At 37.7% G+C, this 17923-nt stretch overlaps 1 protein-coding gene across 1 annotated transcript in view; it reads left to right on the top strand.

Moving 5' to 3' along the window:
- Positions 1–17923, top strand: part of LOC144638731 (importin-13-like) — a 32690-nt gene that overhangs the window by 8864 nt on the left and 5903 nt on the right. The window contains exons 8-23 of the mRNA XM_078497971.1: positions 606–664; positions 1765–1922; positions 2575–2659; positions 4434–4556; positions 4993–5073; positions 5222–5302; positions 7188–7245; positions 7357–7406; positions 8306–8401; positions 9255–9399; positions 10513–10697; positions 12593–12619; positions 13304–13438; positions 14528–14629; positions 16232–16309; positions 17099–17236. Of these exons, the coding sequence (XP_078354097.1) occupies positions 606–664; positions 1765–1922; positions 2575–2659; positions 4434–4556; positions 4993–5073; positions 5222–5302; positions 7188–7245; positions 7357–7406; positions 8306–8401; positions 9255–9399; positions 10513–10697; positions 12593–12619; positions 13304–13438; positions 14528–14629; positions 16232–16309; positions 17099–17236 (1601 nt within the window). The remainder of the gene's footprint in view (positions 1–605; positions 665–1764; positions 1923–2574; positions 2660–4433; positions 4557–4992; positions 5074–5221; positions 5303–7187; positions 7246–7356; positions 7407–8305; positions 8402–9254; positions 9400–10512; positions 10698–12592; positions 12620–13303; positions 13439–14527; positions 14630–16231; positions 16310–17098; positions 17237–17923) is intronic.

Here is a 17923-nt window from a genome sequence, read left to right as displayed (position 1 = left end):
GTCATTTTTGCATTGCTTATTTTAGCGCCGTGAATATTGATTGCGGCGTCTACGACAACTGTCTGTGTCTCCATCGGGTTATAGAAACACAACTTTTAACCAATCAGCGCACGTATTTACTTTGTGCTATTTTCTAAAAGATTGTACATGATTGAGTAGAGTTCAGTTTGTATATACAAGTAAGATCCAGATCTCTAAAACCTCCCAAACTTGAACCAAACTTAGACATTTCGCTTGGACTTGCGCCATAAGTTGAATACTGTAATTTTACATCCAATTTCTTGTATTCTTGATTTCTTGAGCCTGTTGCTGTTTCCCTTTGCTGTTTGAGTGATCAGAATTCTATTGCTAGCTACATGCACTAGATTAGGTTCAATGTCATTAAAGATGTGAATATTGTTCATCGTGGTGTAAGATAGGTAATGAACATCGCCTGATGAAGACTAGCAGTATTGCAGTCGAAACGTCGCGATCAACATCTCAAAGCGATTCTATCATGAGACAAATGAATAAATGTTCATCACCTAGATTAGGTTGTCGTCTCTAAACTTACAAACTGATTCCTTTTGATTTGCTTGTGCCCATTTCTTTTTAAATCTCTGCAGTTCTTGTAGTAATTCACCAGAATTTATCATCATCACAGTCAACACAAGTGCGACAACAGGTACATTTTTTAACACATGTACATGTATGTACTTTTGTTTTGCGGGATACATCACTGTGCCTGCGCCACAGACGAAACTAAAACCTAGCCGGGGTGAGATTACATCTTCAACGCAGGCTAATTGAAATCTGAATTGTCCAAAATACAAATGATGAACTTGGTTAAATCTGCTTTCGCCTAAAGGATGTAACATTTCTGTTAGTAATTATTGAAAATACTTACAGAAAATGTTCTTAACTGCATATTAAATGTGGTAGCAGAGTACAATGTATGTACAATGTAAAGTGTACAATGTAAAGTGACAACAAGTAAATGCATGAATCCAATAGATGAATACTGTTAGATTTGCCCAAGGGGTTTGCATCTTGGAGATGACCAAGCTTTTTTTTAAACCCCTAAAAGATACCAAATAAGAAAAAAAGGGAAATACAATATATATTTCTTTACTTATACATGTGCAACCCTAAACAAGACCTTGGCAGCTAAAACTATTGGTGAAAACTAAAAAAACTTAATCCGAAAGTTGCACCAATAAGTAAGTTGACAAACATCCTCATCTCTTTCATATGGGAGTCAGGGCTCGAGACTAACTTTTTTGCTAGCTAGCCTATTCGCTAGTGACAACTTTGATTTTACTAGCCAAAAACATTTTTCAACTAGCCAGAATTCTCAAGCTAACTTAGGTTTGGGCAGAGACACTCTGCCGTCTTCACTGGCTGTGTTATCATTATCTTTAGGGTTAATTTTAGGTTACGTTTTGGTAATTTTAGCTTGTCCACAGTCTTTGATAATTTTATATGTGACGACAGTGTACTTGTGAGTTCTGTTCTCTTGGAGTCGATTTCCATGTATGCTTTTCTTCTAATCAAATTCCTGAAATTTTAGCTTGCCATTTTGGCTAGTGAAAGTCCAGAACCTACTAGCCAAAACTGCATTTCTACTAGCCTGTGGCTAGTTGGCTACCGTTAGTCTCGAGCCCTGGGAGTCTCCCCGCTTCCCGGGGCAAATTTTGGGCTATGTGGAAGGGCCAGGGGGAAGGAGTGCACTAAATTGAATCACTATTATCAGCTGGTTGAATGTCTTTTTTCTACGACTTCAAGGCACTAAAATGTCTCATTAGCTGGGTGCAGTTTGGAGTGACGATCATTGACCTTGGAGATGCTTTACCCTTGGTGTTTGAGTCAGTTCATAATCCAGAGTTATTTGACGCAAGTGTGGACTTGATTGTTGAGGTGGCCACTCATCCATCTGGAATGAAGTAAGGGAATACTAACTTGAAAAAAGCCTGTTGATAAATAATTATTTTGTACTGTTTGGACTTTTTAAGGTGAAATACATGTGGTAACTGTTGAAAATTTTAATGTTGCAAGACCTTAGAGGTTCTTAATAATTTTACTGGTAATGGGATTATTGAATGAGGGCAATAAAAGCTTTTGTACAGTCTCAAGTTGGACTACACCTATATAAGTCAAGAAGAGTAAAGTATCTTTTCCAGGAACATGACACAATGACACAGGGACGGCGGAGCCAGGGGGGGCTGGGGGGCTAGCCCCCCCCCCCACTTTTACAGAAAAAATAAAGAATTAATAAGAGAAGAGTCTCTTAAGCCCCCCCACTTCAAGTCACTAGTCAGCCCCCCCAGTTGGAAAAATGCTCCGCCATCCACGTGACAAGGTAAATAAACCTAAATTGTCGACCTTAAATTTAGAACCATAAACCTGCATTATGCAATTGCAGAGACAATCCCACCCCAAATAGCCCTGCTAATAATTTGTGGGATTAGTGAAAGTGTATGTATGTAACCTAATGCTCTGAAGAACTAGAAATTTTGTTGTTGTTGTTGTTGTTGTTGTTCATGCACCTCTCCCAGTAATGACATTAACCTTCTTTATTTGATTTGATTCTGTAAGATATCCCAGTTACATGTGGAAATTTGTGTCCAGTGTTTTAATGCTTGGTGAAACATTGAGGACAGCTTTACAATCAGGAGACACAGTAAGTATATTGTTTAAAGTCTTGATCTTGTTAACCTTTTAGTCAAAATGCTGAAAATTAATGAAAATAAAGAAAATTGACATGATTTAACAAGGGTTGCACATAACAGTCTCTGGATTGACAAATGTGATTCCTGATTGAATTAAAATTAAGAGCTGTTGGTTATTGTAGAAAAAGGAAAACTGGAGAACCTGGAAAAAACCCTCAGTGCAAGGACGAGAACAAGCAACAAACTCGAGGCACACCTGACCCAGGGTCTGGGAATCAAACCCAGCCCGCTGAGCCATCCCTGCTCTCCCTTTATCAATTCTCGATCCTGGTTGTTTGCTATTTTTACAATGTACCTTATTACATGAAATTTTCGCGACACGTTAATTTCGCGATTTTGAGGTGCACATATTTCGCGACACTTAAATTTCGCGATTTTGCGAAAATTTTGTATTTTGAATCACTTTAATTTCGCGTTTTTGAGTGAGACACAATTTACATTTTCTTGGCAATATATTTTAACATGCCTTTGAATTATATCAAACGACTTCATCGAAGGAACAATAACGTCAAAATTAACAAAAACGCAGGGGGGACTTAATTTCAGCAATAGCAACAACATAGCAGTTCTCACAATGTCTACAAGTGAGTCAATTGACGACAACATCCATTTACATTGATTACTTACATATGCGCGTCACTTAATATTCGCATCATTTTATGTTCGTGACACTTAATGTTCGCGTCACTTTAAGTGTCGCGAAAATTTCATGTAATAAGGTACATACTGGAATTAAAATTAATTTGTTAATATTTGTGACACTCCATACGAAAACGTGTCTTATCAAACATTGGAAATTAGAGAAACCGGTTTTCAAAAGGGTTTCCAAAAGGTTTCAAACCCCCCTGAAACCCTGTTTCCAAAGGGTTTCAAATGGGTTTCCAAAGGGTCTCAAAGGGTTTTGAATGGGTTTCCAAAGGGTTTCAAAGAGTGGTTTCCAAAGAGTTTCCAAAGGGTTTCGAAGGGGTTTCCAAAGAGTTTCCAAGGGGTTTTGAACAGGTTTCTAAAGGGTTTCAAAGTGTTTCCAAAGGGTTTCCATTACCAATGACGGTAAGCAAGGGTTTCCAAAGAGTTTCCAAAGGGTTTCTAAAGAGTTTCCAAAGGGTTTCAAATGGGTTTCCAAAGGGTCTCAAAGGGTTTTGAATGGGTTTCCAAAGGGTTTCAAAGAGTGGTTTCCAAAGAGTTTCCAAAGGGTTTCGAAGGGGTTTCCAAAGAGTTTCCAAGGGGTTTTGAACAGGTTTCTAAAGGGTTTCAAAGTGTTTCCAAAGGGTTTCCATTACCAATGACGGTAAGCAAGGGTTTCCAAAGAGTTTCCAAAGGGTTTCTAAAGAGTTTCCAAAAGTGTCCAAAGCACTTTTGAAAGGGTTTCCAAACCCGGCGAAGTTGTACGAAACATTCCTCGCAAGTACTACAATGTTGGTTTTACAAAGATAGCGTAATAAAAATTACCTACAGCACGTTGCTCCAACTAATTTATATAAAAAGATATTGTGCCCCATTTATGTTAACATAAACTATAAAAAATGCAGCGCTTTCTCTCTCGGCAATGATTATGACAAGCTATGCAATCATTGTGTTGACATTGCTAGTCCTTTGGTTGTTGTTCATACATACATTGTAAATACAGTGTAACTTGTAATCTTTTGATACATGTTAATTTGGATTCTGTTCATTATGATTGTTTTACTAATTTTGAAAAAAATAATTTTGATTTTATTATGACAGGATACATCAAGAGGTTTATGTCGAGTTATGGTGTCATTAGCTGAGACACATCTCAAACTCCTCTTGTCAGCTGATACTGAGGAAAAAAAAAAACAAGGATTTACACTTGTCCAGTTATTATTGGTGAGGATGTACAATGTAAAGAGGTGTTTTAATTAATGTCAAGGGGATATACCTGGGAACCAAATAACATAGTTATTCGATACTGTATTAATTTTATTCGATTAAGCGCCCTGGGCGCTTATTAAATTTTTGGACCTTGAGAGTGGGTGCTTATTCGAGGCTGGGCACTTATTAAATGTTCACGATTTTCAGCAAATAGTAAGTTTATTTTTGTATCAAAACAGAGTTTCTGTAAAATACTAAGAAAACTCGGTCATGGGGGAAGTCTCTTAGTGGTACTTAGTCAATTTCAATAATCAATACTCCTCTTGTGCACTTCAGTTTTTTGTGGGGTGGGGGATGGGTGCTTATAAGCTTTTCCTACCTTCAGAGTGGGCGCTAATTTGAGGTTGGGCGCTTATTCGAATAAATACGGTATCTGTTTGTTTGTTTATAGGAGTGCGCAGGTGCACCAGGCTGGTATCCTGTGGACGAGCAGTGCAGTGAGATAACATTCAACTTCTGGTATACCCTTCAGGTATGTTTCTTTAGCTCTTCCACATTTTTCTTATTTCCTTTCAAGGCCTTTTGAGGATACTTTTGTTTGCAGAAAAATACCAACACAAAAAGCAATGAAATGAAAATACACATGCAATTACTATTGAACTTGGTTTTTCTCCATTTAGGATGATATAAGTACTGAAGAACCAAGTGCTATGGAAAAACACAAGGCTATGTATGGACCTGTCCTTTTATCTCTTTGTCAGGTATTTTATACATGTCGTATGTTATTAAAAGAATAACTGTTTACATTTACAATATTTATTTTAAGTTAATAAATAGTGTACGTGGACTTTGTTTTATTCTAGTCTCAAATTTCAACCAGAACTAATAGTTTATGACTGTCTGAACTGCTTCCAGACTTCAGACCTTCTCTTTTGTATGATAAACCCCATCCACATGTAAAAAACCAATCACTTAAAAACTTTTACACACCCCAAAGAATTCTCCACGACACACCCCAGGGAAAAACTTGGGGGTATTTTTATTGCTGAGGTACAACTTGGGTATATTACATGTGCTACTACCAAAGAATTATGCTTAAAGAATTTGTTATGGAACACAACAATTGTTATGAAAGGCAATGAAATGGTACTTATTGATAAATAAATAGATAAAAAAATAAATCAAACTGAGAAAAAAATAGGATATGTATGCACAAACGATATGAACATTGAACTAGTTAGCACGTAGGAAACGTATGAATTCATTTAAAATTGTAAACGATGTAAATATACTGTTAGCTAATTGTAGTTTTGTCATTAGTTTGAGGAGTGTAATCAATGAGTAAAGTAATTGTAAAAAGTTGTGCAAGTGAATGTAAAAATAAAAAACAGTTTGATTAAAAAAAAAAAAGACTTACCCCAGGCCCTGGTTGTTCAAAGGGTCGATAACACTATCCACTGGATAAATCGCTATCCAGTGGATAAGTGTACACAAAACATACTACGCTATCCACCGGATGGTGATTTATCAAGTGGATAGCGTTATCCACCCTTCGAACAACTGTGGCCTGAAGTTTATTAACAACTACCGTAATGATTCGATTTAGCGCCCTCCTTCAAATAAGTGCCCCCTTTCGAATAAGTGCCCCTCTTCGAGCGTATTTTTGTCAATAAGTGCCCCTATTCCAATAAGCGCCCCCATTCTAATAAGCGCCACTATTTTTATAAGAACCCCTATCAAATAAGCGCCCTGTTGTGGATAGCTGCTCGTACTGAAGTCATTAACGTCAAATTTATAAACTCATGAACACTTACCGTACTGTACATGCATGTATTTACTGCTAAAACGATCAATTCTCTTAAGAGTAGCTGAACTTCCAACAATTTGCTACTGTTACAGTTTCTCTTTTTGTTAGTTATTTTAATATTTATTAAAGTTTTTTTTGAACATTCTGTTTAAAAAAAATAATTAAGCGCCCTGTCCCGAATAAGCGCCCTGTCTCGAATAAGCGCCCTCCATTGAGGTGCCAAAAGTAAATAAGTGCCCCGGGCGCTAAATCGAATCATTACGGTACAACCATTTTATTTTGCCAAAGATAAACAAAAATAATAATAGCATAAAATAATTAACTATTAACTAATTAACTTTTTGGTCAAGGCACTTTTCAAAATAATAAACACTTATTGGATGAGGTGTTTTGTGATATCCAGAGTTATACATTGAAGTATCAATCTCTATTTGTGAGCTGCAGATAATTCTTGATATTTTGTCGTGTAGAGCGCAGTCACAGCTGCAGGGGTTATAAGTCATGTGGAGAGCGTGGTTGCATAGCTAGCACTGGGCCAATGACTGACTGAAAACAATCATGGCTCAATATGCTTCTTTATTGGAGCGGGAAGTAAAAAAAATGTAAAAGATAAGGATGCTGAGAACACAAAAAATTCAACGAAATTATTGAATTTGGTTTTTCATGATATCAAGAATTATCAAGGTCTCAGTTAGTGTTATCAGCCTCAGGATAACACTTACCTCATCCTTGATAATAATTAATAATGACTTTATAAAGTTCTTTAAATAAAGGCTGTGTAAGATTATTATGTAGTAATAAAAATTAAACTAAATCCAGCTTATTCTTTTTAACTGTAGGTATTTATGAGGAAGGTACAGTATCCACCAGAAAATCTTTGGCAGGGATTTTCAACAGGTGAGGAATTCAAAGAAGAGATTTGGAAGTAATGGGTTTTTGAAAAAGTAATGCAGTTATTCGTAGAGTATGTTATTTTTTTCTCAAATATTTTTTTCTTGGTAACTTTAGATGAGAAAGAACAGTTTAGATGCTACAGACAAGATATAGCAGACACAGTGGTAGGTACATGTACATTTAGTGCTTTGTTTGTCAAATAATAATACCAGGTAATCGTCGTCGTCGTCATCATCATCATCATCATTGTTATCATCATCATTATCTTCATCATCATCATCATTATCAACTCACAAAAGATATGCAAGTCACAAGCTTAAGCCTGGTTTTACACTTGTGAGATAAGCACAAGTATAAACGCGACGATGTTCACACTGGCAATAAGCACAAACCCAAGATGACAAGTCATACAATCACAGTACTCTAGAAATTCTGATGAACATTGCATGAAGTGAGTCATGTCAACAGTAAATCTTTTGGTGTGGTAGTGCTTATCCCATGCTGGTTTACACTCATGATATACAACCACAGGCATAAGCACAAGAAAGAAAAAACATCTTTTTCTTGAGCTTGTGCTTCTGCTTATGTCACACTGGTCCACACACGAGTTTTCTTATGGTTTACACGTATGCTTGTGCTTATGGTCATGCTTATAATCAGGCTTAACTGTTCAGGGTGGTAAAGGGGGATGTTGTTACCGGTATCCTGTTTCATGCACTGACTTTTTACACATTCATGCACATTCATTCATTCATTCATTCTGCGTATAAGTCTAGTGGCCCATCAGTCCAGAACATATCATGCATGGTCTCTGTAGCATGAAGCAAATAGGAACATTTCTACTATTGCCTGCATTGCCTGCTTGGATGCTTCCCAACTATATCCATGGGCCACCGTATTAAACCTCAGTCTGTAAAATTTTAATTTTCATTATACCCCTCTAATTCTTTTCACAGTTCATGCTTGTTTTAGCCCAGATCATGTTTTTAATTGCTTTTTTTTTCTTCTGGATCTTAATTTAGGAATGAAGGAGTTTTAAACAGATTGTGTTATTCTGTTTTAGATGTATGTGTACTGTTTACTGAGAGCCCACTGTTTGCAACAGTTGTATCACATGTTGTCGACATTATTATCTGGGGAAACAGAAGCCACCTGGCAGGTGTGTACCAGTTCTTGTACTTCTGTGATAAATTCTGTCATTGTACAGATAATGTATCGATTGATGATTCATATTTGTGGCGTAGGAAACCTAAAAATAATGGTCCATTTTTTACTAACAATTTTTTAGAGCACTGAAACTGTTAACAAGCGGCGTCTTGTTGTGGATGGCTAGGATGGAAATGGATTGCAACTTGAAAAATTAAGGCTAAACGTTTCAAGTTGTTTCCGCACGTCTTTAAAAACTCGTTATTTATAGCTGAAATTTGAGTTCTATATCCACAAATTGATGTTACTTGCTTTAGATGTTCAAATATAATGTTTTTCGTGCGTTAAGTTGCCTACCACTAATTTCAGAACAGTTAAGACCAAAAGTCTGCGAAATGCCCGTGACGTAGCTCCTTTGAGCTAATGCCATTCTCGTCCCCATAGCCCTTTCGTTTCTCTTAGCCGGCTTGGCACGAGAAAACGAAGGGCTCTGGGGACATAGGATTTTTGCATTAATTCGAAATTTTTTGATTGGCTGTTTTGGACAAAGAATTCCTAAACGGAAGTCAAATACGTAACGACTGTCTCATACCTTCTTAGAAACATCATGACTGCATACATGAGGACCGGAAGTCCTATAATCTAGGACTGGAAATCCTGTGTCCCCAGAGCCCTTCGTTTTCTCGTGCCAAGGCCCAGCCGGCTAAGAGAAACGAAAGGGCTATGGGGACGAGAATGTGCTAATGTGTGACCGCTGTCTGTTGTGTTGTTTCGTACATGGGCAAGCAGATGCGGAGGAAAGTGAAAGTTAAAGGGTTATAAGATTTCTCTTGTTAGGTTTCTTTATTTTATGTTTCTTGTTTCAGTCGTTAGATGCTACGCTATATTTGATCCAGTCTGTTGCTGAGTATGTTGAACCCACTGAGGAAAGTTTCATCCCTGCTATTCTGTCCTTGTTACCAAGACTACCTGCTCATTCATATGTCTCTCAGACGGCGCTGCTGATGGTCGGTACGTGTGCATGAGGTATATTTACCGGTAATAGCCGTTATACATTGCCCTCGTTATACATTGTGGAACCCATTCTCTTGTCTAAGTTGTTTCCAGTCTCAGTCGGCTTTTGGCAACATATGCCTTTGACGAATGAGAGGGTGGTAAAGGGAGAGAGGTGGAGGGTATAGATCACGTTTCACGAAAAACAACACGGCCATTTTCACGTTTCACGAAAAACAACACAGCCATTTTCACGTTTCAGCCATTTTCACGTTTCACGAAAAACAACACGGCCATTTTCACGTTTCACGAAAAACAACACGGCCATTTTCACGTTTCACGAAAAACAACACGGCCATTTTCACGTTTCACGCAAAACAACACGGCCATTTTCACGTTTCACGCAAAATAAAAAAGTCATTTCAGTTACCAAACCAAGATAGAAGGCGCTTACAGTGTGAACCAGGAAACCTTGAACACGCAATTGACCACATGTACACGTAGTTTTGGTTTCAAACGCTTACTGGACAAAAGAAAGAATCATGGTTTACAGTCATATTTCACGGTAAAAAAGAACAGTCATTTCGCAGTCCTCATGAAAAAGAAAGTCGATCCACAGACCACAGCTATGTAACCAAATCACGTTTCACGAGAAAAAAAAATAGCCATTTCACAATTCACGAATAAAGGCCTTTCACGGATCAGGAAAAAACCTTTACCACCGTCAGATGTATGGTACACCATCAGTTTTGTACATCACAAGATTACTTGGATAGACAACTGATTGACGAGGGATACTTAGATTATTTGAAAGCATGCCCCGAGCCAAATTTTTCCAATAGAAAAAAACTGTTTTAATTGAATTTTTTTGGCGTGAAATTTGTGGCAAGTTTTGCTAACCCACCCAAACTCAACCCACATATGACACCGGACCGGAATCGAACCCAGGCCACATTGGTGGGAGGCGAGCGCTCTTACCACTGCGCCATCCCTGCTCCCCTATTATTATTATTATTATTATTATTATTATTATTATTATTATTATTATTATTATTATTATTAGAATTTTATAATAGTTTGTGAAATCAATAGCAAGAACTTCTGACATTTCTTGTGTTGCATTTCTGCCAGGTTCTTACTCTGAATGGCTCAAGTGTCATCCAGATCATCTCCGTTCTGTACTTCCTGTGTTGCTGGGAGGCTTATCTCAAGAGCATCTCGCATCAGCCTCTACCCAGGCCCTGCGTGGCATCTGTGAGGAGTGTGTTCAGGATTTGGAGCCTGGTGCCTTGATGGAGATTCTGTCACATTGTCAGGTGATCAGCTCTTCTTTCTCACTTTGTCTAGCCTTTCCTTCCCTCCCCTTCCTCTCATTTTTCTTTCCATGTGCATTTTGATTTGTCACAAAGACCAATATTTTTGTATCACTAGCATTTAATTTTCAGATGCGATAATATGAAAGGAATATCTTAAGTATCTTAAGATTTGCAAAAAAAACTTACCGGTATTTAATGATAAGATTTACTTAAGTAATTGTTTGTATTTTTACCTTTCTTATTGGTATTCTAAAGTTGGACACTAACATGGTAGAACTAATGATTAATTCTATCTATATATCTAAGAATTCTTTCAGCTCTAACAATAAATTTGCTGCGCAGATATGCTGGGGCTTGTCCGTGCAAACATTTATAAGTCATTACAGCGTCTCTGACTTCAAGCTGCCAAGCAACCGGCAACCAATGGAGTTGCTTTAACGTAGGGGTGATGTGATCAAATTTCCTTGTTCCGGTGGCAACCCTAGCCGCAAAGTTTTGCACTTTCTGAAGTCGAGCAATGTTTTTCTTTGGTTTACTGGCCCAAACTGATGAACAATAAAACATTTTGCTGAAAACCAGAGAATTGATGGTGGTTATTAGCGTTGGTTTATCAAATAGATGTTTTACACGGTTTATTTGACACAAGCTAGCAGTACATTTGGACACTACATCAGTCACATGTTCGTTAAAACTTAGGTGTTCATCAACTACAACACCTAAATTCTTTGCGGAATGTGATGGCCGTATCTCCTTGCCAAGTAAGGTGATGCTAAAATCCTCTGGCATGCATGCTAACATCTGTGAAGTTCCCAGCAATAGCAGCTTAGTTTTATCTGGATTAATAAGAAGGCTATGCGTGCAACACCAGGCGGCAATCTTCTGGAGATCCGCGTTCAGCTGAGCTGCAGTCTGGTCTGCTTCCCGGACAGGAAACGACAAGTGACACCCAGTGAGCGAAGTTTTTTCAGCAAGAGTCCATGTTCAATACTGTCGAACGCCTTTGATAAATCAAGCAGTACTAAGGCTGTAACTTGCTTTCGATCCATCGCCTCAAAGACCAAATCTGTCATAAAGATATTCAGTGTTTCTGAAGAGTGTTGTTTCTTATTTCCGTTCTGGTGTTCGGTGAGACAGTTTCTACGTATCATGTACTCTGTTAGTTGGTTAAGTGCTGCACGCTCACAGATCTTAGACAAAGCTGGCAGGAGTGAGACAGGTCGATTATTATTAGGAATACTAGGAATCTCATGATCTCCATCTTTCAAAATTGGTACAACTTCAGATTCCTTCCAAGCTGAGGGAAAAACTGATGTTAAAAGTGAACGATTCACAATGTCTGTTATGACTATTATAGTTTGAGTATTTTTAAGGATGCTATAAAACGTAGCGCTTGGAAGAATTTTATTGAAACATAGAACCCTTTTAAACATAACCCTTTTAAATATTTAGAATGATTTTATTTTTTAGCTGTACATTTTTAATGTTTTTATTGTAATTTACCCTGAAAACCATTTTTGGAGAGGCAAATAAAATCTTATTTTTATTTTTTATTTTATTTTTTACTGTTTATATAATATAGGTATTTTTATATTTTATATCTATTTATCTATTTATATAATATTAGTATTTTTATATTTTATATTTGTATATCTATTTATGTAATATTAGTATTTTTATATTTTATATTTGTATATTTATTTTAGTGTCCCCAATTAGCTATTTAGCTAAATACCCTGACACTTAAATAAAGTTTATGTATGTATGTATTTTATTACCTTATGTGAAAAACATTGAAGAGCAAGAATTATCTCGTACAAAATAATTTTAACTTTCTGTGTTACAAAGACAAGAAAACCAGTATTGTTGTAATTATTGATTGTGTTCTCCTTTCTTAGGCTGCTCTTTCAGGTGGCACAATGAAGGTAAATGGGTGAAGTTTGTTTTTAACATATCACTCTTGTAAAACAACAGTGAATTAAGGTCATAGTGTAGAAAGAATGTGAGGCGCAGTGACGTAATGGTTAGTGCGCTGGACTCGAGCATTCAAGGCCTGGCTGGGGTCATTGTGTTGTGTTCTTGGGCAAGACATATGAACCTAGTAAATGGCGTAGTTTGCCATAAGTCTCTCTGTAGCTCAGTGGTAGAGCGTCCAAACGGTGTGCAGAAGCATTCTCGTCCCCAGATCTGCTTGCCACTCTTAGCCGGCTGAGTCTGTGCACGAGACACAAGTGGCTCTGGGGTCAAATAATTTGCTTGGCTACATTTTAACAATGAAAGGGAGTTTCGAATCCAGTCGATCAAATCAACCGTTTTAAACTCTGGCATAATGAAGGGATTTTGAAATGATTCGTTTGATTGGCTGTTCCTGTTGTTAAAATACAACTAATCAAATCATGTGTCCCCAGAGCCTCTTGTTTCTTGTGTACAGGCTTCGACGGCTAAGAGGGACAAGTGGTGCTGGGGACAAGAATGTGTGCGGAAGATCATGTGTTTGACATATGTCTGACCCTTAGAAATTGTTTTTTTTTTTTTTTTTGCTATGTTTGTGATAGACTGACCGAAGTTATATTTACTTACTACAGTTCGCATTATTTTTCTGTTCATAGGAGCGAGAACGTATTCGTTGTGTTGAGTGCATTGGACATGTGTTATCTGTACAAGACACTGCTGGTGCATTGGAGCAAGTGAAAGTGATATTTAATTCCTATGTGGAAGGCTTGGCCCATCTGGTGCAGCAACAGGTATTGACAACTATGTGGAGACATTTTTTTATGTACCGAAGGAAACCTTTAAATAACAGTTTACTTTAGTTTTTTTAGAACCATGGAATTGAAAAGTACGGGCTACATTTTTTGTGGTACAGTGGAACCTCGATTTAACGAAGTGCCAAGGGACTGGGGAAATTTGTTCGTTATATCGAGGGTTCGTTATATCGAAACCCTCGATATAACGAATTAGCGGAAAAACAACCAAAATGTTCGTTATATCGAGGTATAGTTAATCAATTTTTAACAATTTTACGCTGCACTACGAACCCAGCATTTTCGGATATTGACGATTTCTGAAAATAACATTTATAATGTCTAATATGCACATAGATATGAGCATATGTACTTGAACTTGTTCTCTTGTTACAGGATTAAAGGAGGTTTCTTCTTTGTTGGTCTGTTCCACATTATCTTTTGTCGCATGTTGACATTTTTTCGTTATATCGAGGTACATTTTACGTTTTGGTCTCTGGATTGTGTTCGTTATAACGAGGATTTCGTTATATCGAGGTTCGTTATATCGAGGTCCTGTTCCATACATTTTACTGTAACTTTGGCCGGGCTGCAGAATATCGTTCGTTAAACCGAGGACTTCGTTATATAGAGGTTCGTTAAATCGAGGTTCCACTGTGCCCCATCCGTAGTGTATCGCCTTATTAGCAAACCCTAGCTTACACTGTCAAGTTACTGTACTGTATATTTTTTTCCACAATCAGTGCATCTCTCCACCCACATGTACAAAGGTCTTTGTGGTATGTTCTTGAGCAAGACACTTTACCCTCATTAGTGCCTCTCTCCACCCAGTAGTTAAGGACTTATGGACTAGCATCACATTTAGGGAGATTAGAAATACGCCTTTTCGCTTCATGCTAAAGAAATTGGAGATGCGTGCTGGGCCAATGGGCCAATAGGCTCCAGTGAAGACTTTATCTTAAGGGTTTAGAACGGCCATCCATTTGTTTGATCCTCCATTCGTTGGGTTTTCTTTTGTACACTTGTTTAAGCGTTAGCAGTAATTTTGTTTCAAAATATTAAAATGTCTTGTTGTTAACCTCTCTCTAGCCTGGTCCAGAGATGAAATCCAACCTTCAGTTTCACTTGCGGATCTTTGTTGTGTTGTTCAAATGTTTGGATCCTGACACTGTTGAGAATCAACTTCATCCGGTGAGAAGACAGAGATTTTTAGCGGTTTCTTTAGCTTGATAATTGAATCAAAATATTCGTGTATGTTCTGTGACCTAATCATAGTGAAAGTATTTTTTAGCGTTGATCGTTGTTCTAGAAGGCGCTGACTCTCAGCTATCGTTTTGTGCTACTACTACGCTTCTTTCGTGCTTTGCACCTCTCGTGTGCATCCATATCTCGATAGTGCACGCTGTGGCGTTAACCACTTATAGGATTGATGTCGTTTTGTTTGGTTCACACATACATGGACGTATGATAGTTGTGGATTTTCTAGAAGTTACAATCTTGATTAGTGTTGTTTGTGACTGGGACTAAGGCTGAGTGTTGACTAATGTGTAAAATAATGTTCTAATTGTTACTAGTAGATTAATGAACTATAGTGTGTGTCTACTAAACTAATGGATATTGAGCAGTACAGTGAAATCCCGATTTCTCGAACCGTCAAGTATCAAACACGAGAAACAGTGTTTCATCGGGGTATATTTAAACACCGAGAAAAGAGTTGAAAATACGACGCGCAGCGGAGTATTTTTGACGAAATTCGAAGTGTTTGGATAGCTGATGAAACACTGACTTGAGTATTTGATATATCTTCTCCAAACCCCCTTCACGGTTATGATTTTCTTTGTTTTAACTTGATGAATTATTAATGAGTTTGAGAAGGGAGAAGACAATTGGTTCGAGAAATCTGGAGACTTATATAAGAAATTGAGGGTAAAATTGCAGTGTTCGACTGAGCGACGCAAATCTAAGACCGGAACTGACTTTTGGTTGAAGTTATTGGGAGGTTCAAGAAATTGGGACTGCACTGTACTTTTATGTGGCGTTGTTTTTCGCTGACATTTTGCAAAATGAAACGACAAGGAATTTTTTTGCAATTTTAAATTTGGCATTCTTCAATGTGAAATACAGTCGAAGCTCTCGTATGCGGGCACCCTCGGGACGCGAAAAAAGTATCCGTACCTGGAGCTGACCGCTTACGAGAATGGTTCTCGTAAGCGGCCACTAGAGGTGTAGGGGATAGATTGCCGCTTACAGGAGCTTGCCCAGCGAACAATAACCGGACGGATGTGGATGACAACAAAACAAACACTGAAATATGGTACTGGATTTACTGTAAAACCATTGTGACGAACGGCGATGTGAAGTCGATTGATAAAAACAAGATACAGAGGTTTTTTAAAGGATTTTCTTTGGGGTGTCCGCTTACGGGAGCTAAAAAACAAAGAAAACGTCTAAGTCGTAATTTGTGAAAGTGTCCGCGGCCGCTTACGGGAATGTTCGCTTACGAGAATGTAAAAATACAGAGTTTGTATGGGAGTTAAAACGGGGTTTCAAACAAGGCGGCCGTAAGTAGAGCTGTCCGCTTACGAGAGTGTCCGTTAAGAGAGCTTCGACTGTAGTTATAATCAGTACTAGTATGAAAGAAAACGTCACTAAGAGTTTAATAAATATGAGGTAGAAATTCCAACAATGCTCTCAAGTTTCCATATTCTCACATATAAGCCTAGTCAGCTTCTCTTTCAACAAATATTGTAAGTGGAAGTTTTTGATTGGTCTCACTTATCTTTCCCCCTGCAGGCTGCAGTTATATTAAATGATATTTTACCATCCTTGAAGTCCATGGCGCACTGGATGCAAGATAATGATATACAACAAGTGAGTATTAGTGAGTATTACTACTCTACTACTACAGGGGGTTGGGGGGGGGGGGAGGGGGTGGTTCTCCCATGTTACAGTGACGGGGCTGATCGTAATGCCTTTTAGAGATTAAAACTTGTCGTTTGGTACCGCTTAGGGTGTTAAAAATCCCACGTAACAGCCGTTAGAGTTACCGGTATCCCAGTACCTTTAAGAGTATAAAGACGATAAATCTGTCAGGAACTACTTGTCATTTTAAAATTGAATTCGAGCCACGTCCACAAGACAAAAATTAATTATGTTGCAGTCAAAGTCCAGAAAAACATCGAAATTGGAAATGTGACTGGGATTTGGGCAAATCATAGGCTGGGAGATGGGATTTAGACAAAATTTGGGCTGACCCCTACCTCACTTCAGGAGCCTCATTCTCGTCAAATTATAATAATAATAATAATAATAATAATAGTAATAAAATATTTATATAGCGCCAATATCCTAAAAGTTCAAAAGCGCTTTACATAAGTTCAACGTTAAAAATTTTAAAAACACTATTAAAAAAATAGATAGATAAATAAATAAATAAATATAAAAATAGTAAAAATGTTACAACAATGCTTACCATCTTGCGACTAATAAAAAAAGTTGCCAAAAAGTTATAAAAATGCTCACTGTATTCCGTTCAATGTTTGCACTCTTTCAAAATTATTTCCACGGTTGTGAAATCATCTGTACTGTTTATACAATGTTACGCAGCTAAATTAGACTCTGTTATCGTTATTAATATGTTCTGTTTGACGTTGCCTTTAGCAATTCTGTCTTTGTTTGGAGAGAGCGATAGGAACTATACGAGATCACATGGGAAGTCTTGTGTCAGGGCTAAGTGAACTTCTCGTCGGTTATTTCTCTGTTTCACCAAGCAGTGGTTTGCTGGATGTGGCTTCTACGGTAAGAAGAGTAACTGGAAGTTAATTAATTAATTAATTAATTAATTAATTAATTAATTAGGCTACATAAACCGCCGTAGGGAATTTCAAATGCTGACGTTTTGAGCGTTAGCCCCACATTGGGGCAGAGTGCGCTAATGGTTGAAACGTGAACTTTTCAAATTTCGCTAAGGCGGTTTATTTACCTTCATCAACTTCCATTTGATAATCAACTAAGTGTTTCACTTGCCCGCCGACACAGCAGAACAGTTTATTCAGAAACAAATAACTTGAAAGAGACTGTGTCACGGAATTTTGCTAAATTAGGCATGGGAAATGACCATAAAATTCCTTGAGATATAAAAACAACCGCAACCAAATACAAAAGAAGGTACGGATGACCAAAAGCGACGAAGATTGAAACGGATTGCCCCATGGGTTTTTGAAATATTGTTGGGCTGAACAGTTTTAAAAGTTAGCCTCGTTTGCTTGACGCCCGGGAGACACATTTGGTGGCAGTGAAGCTATGGTTTTGTCATTTAGATTCACAGAAGTAATTTCTTTGCAATGAGTTTCATAGCAAGTATCTGGCAAAACTTAATAAAATAAACTTAACTCAGCCGTGACACAGTCCCTTTAAGACGACGTTATTCACTGTATAGCGTTATCCACCCTTTGAACAATGAACAACTGGGGCCAGTACCGGAGA

This window comes from Oculina patagonica, chromosome 14, assembly GCF_052425735.1.
Source record: "Oculina patagonica isolate OP01 chromosome 14, crgOcupat, whole genome shotgun sequence".
Taxonomy (NCBI): domain Eukaryota; kingdom Metazoa; phylum Cnidaria; class Anthozoa; order Scleractinia; family Oculinidae; genus Oculina; species Oculina patagonica.
Note: the sequence above shows the minus strand (reverse complement) of the source record. Positions and strands in the feature narration are given on the sequence as shown.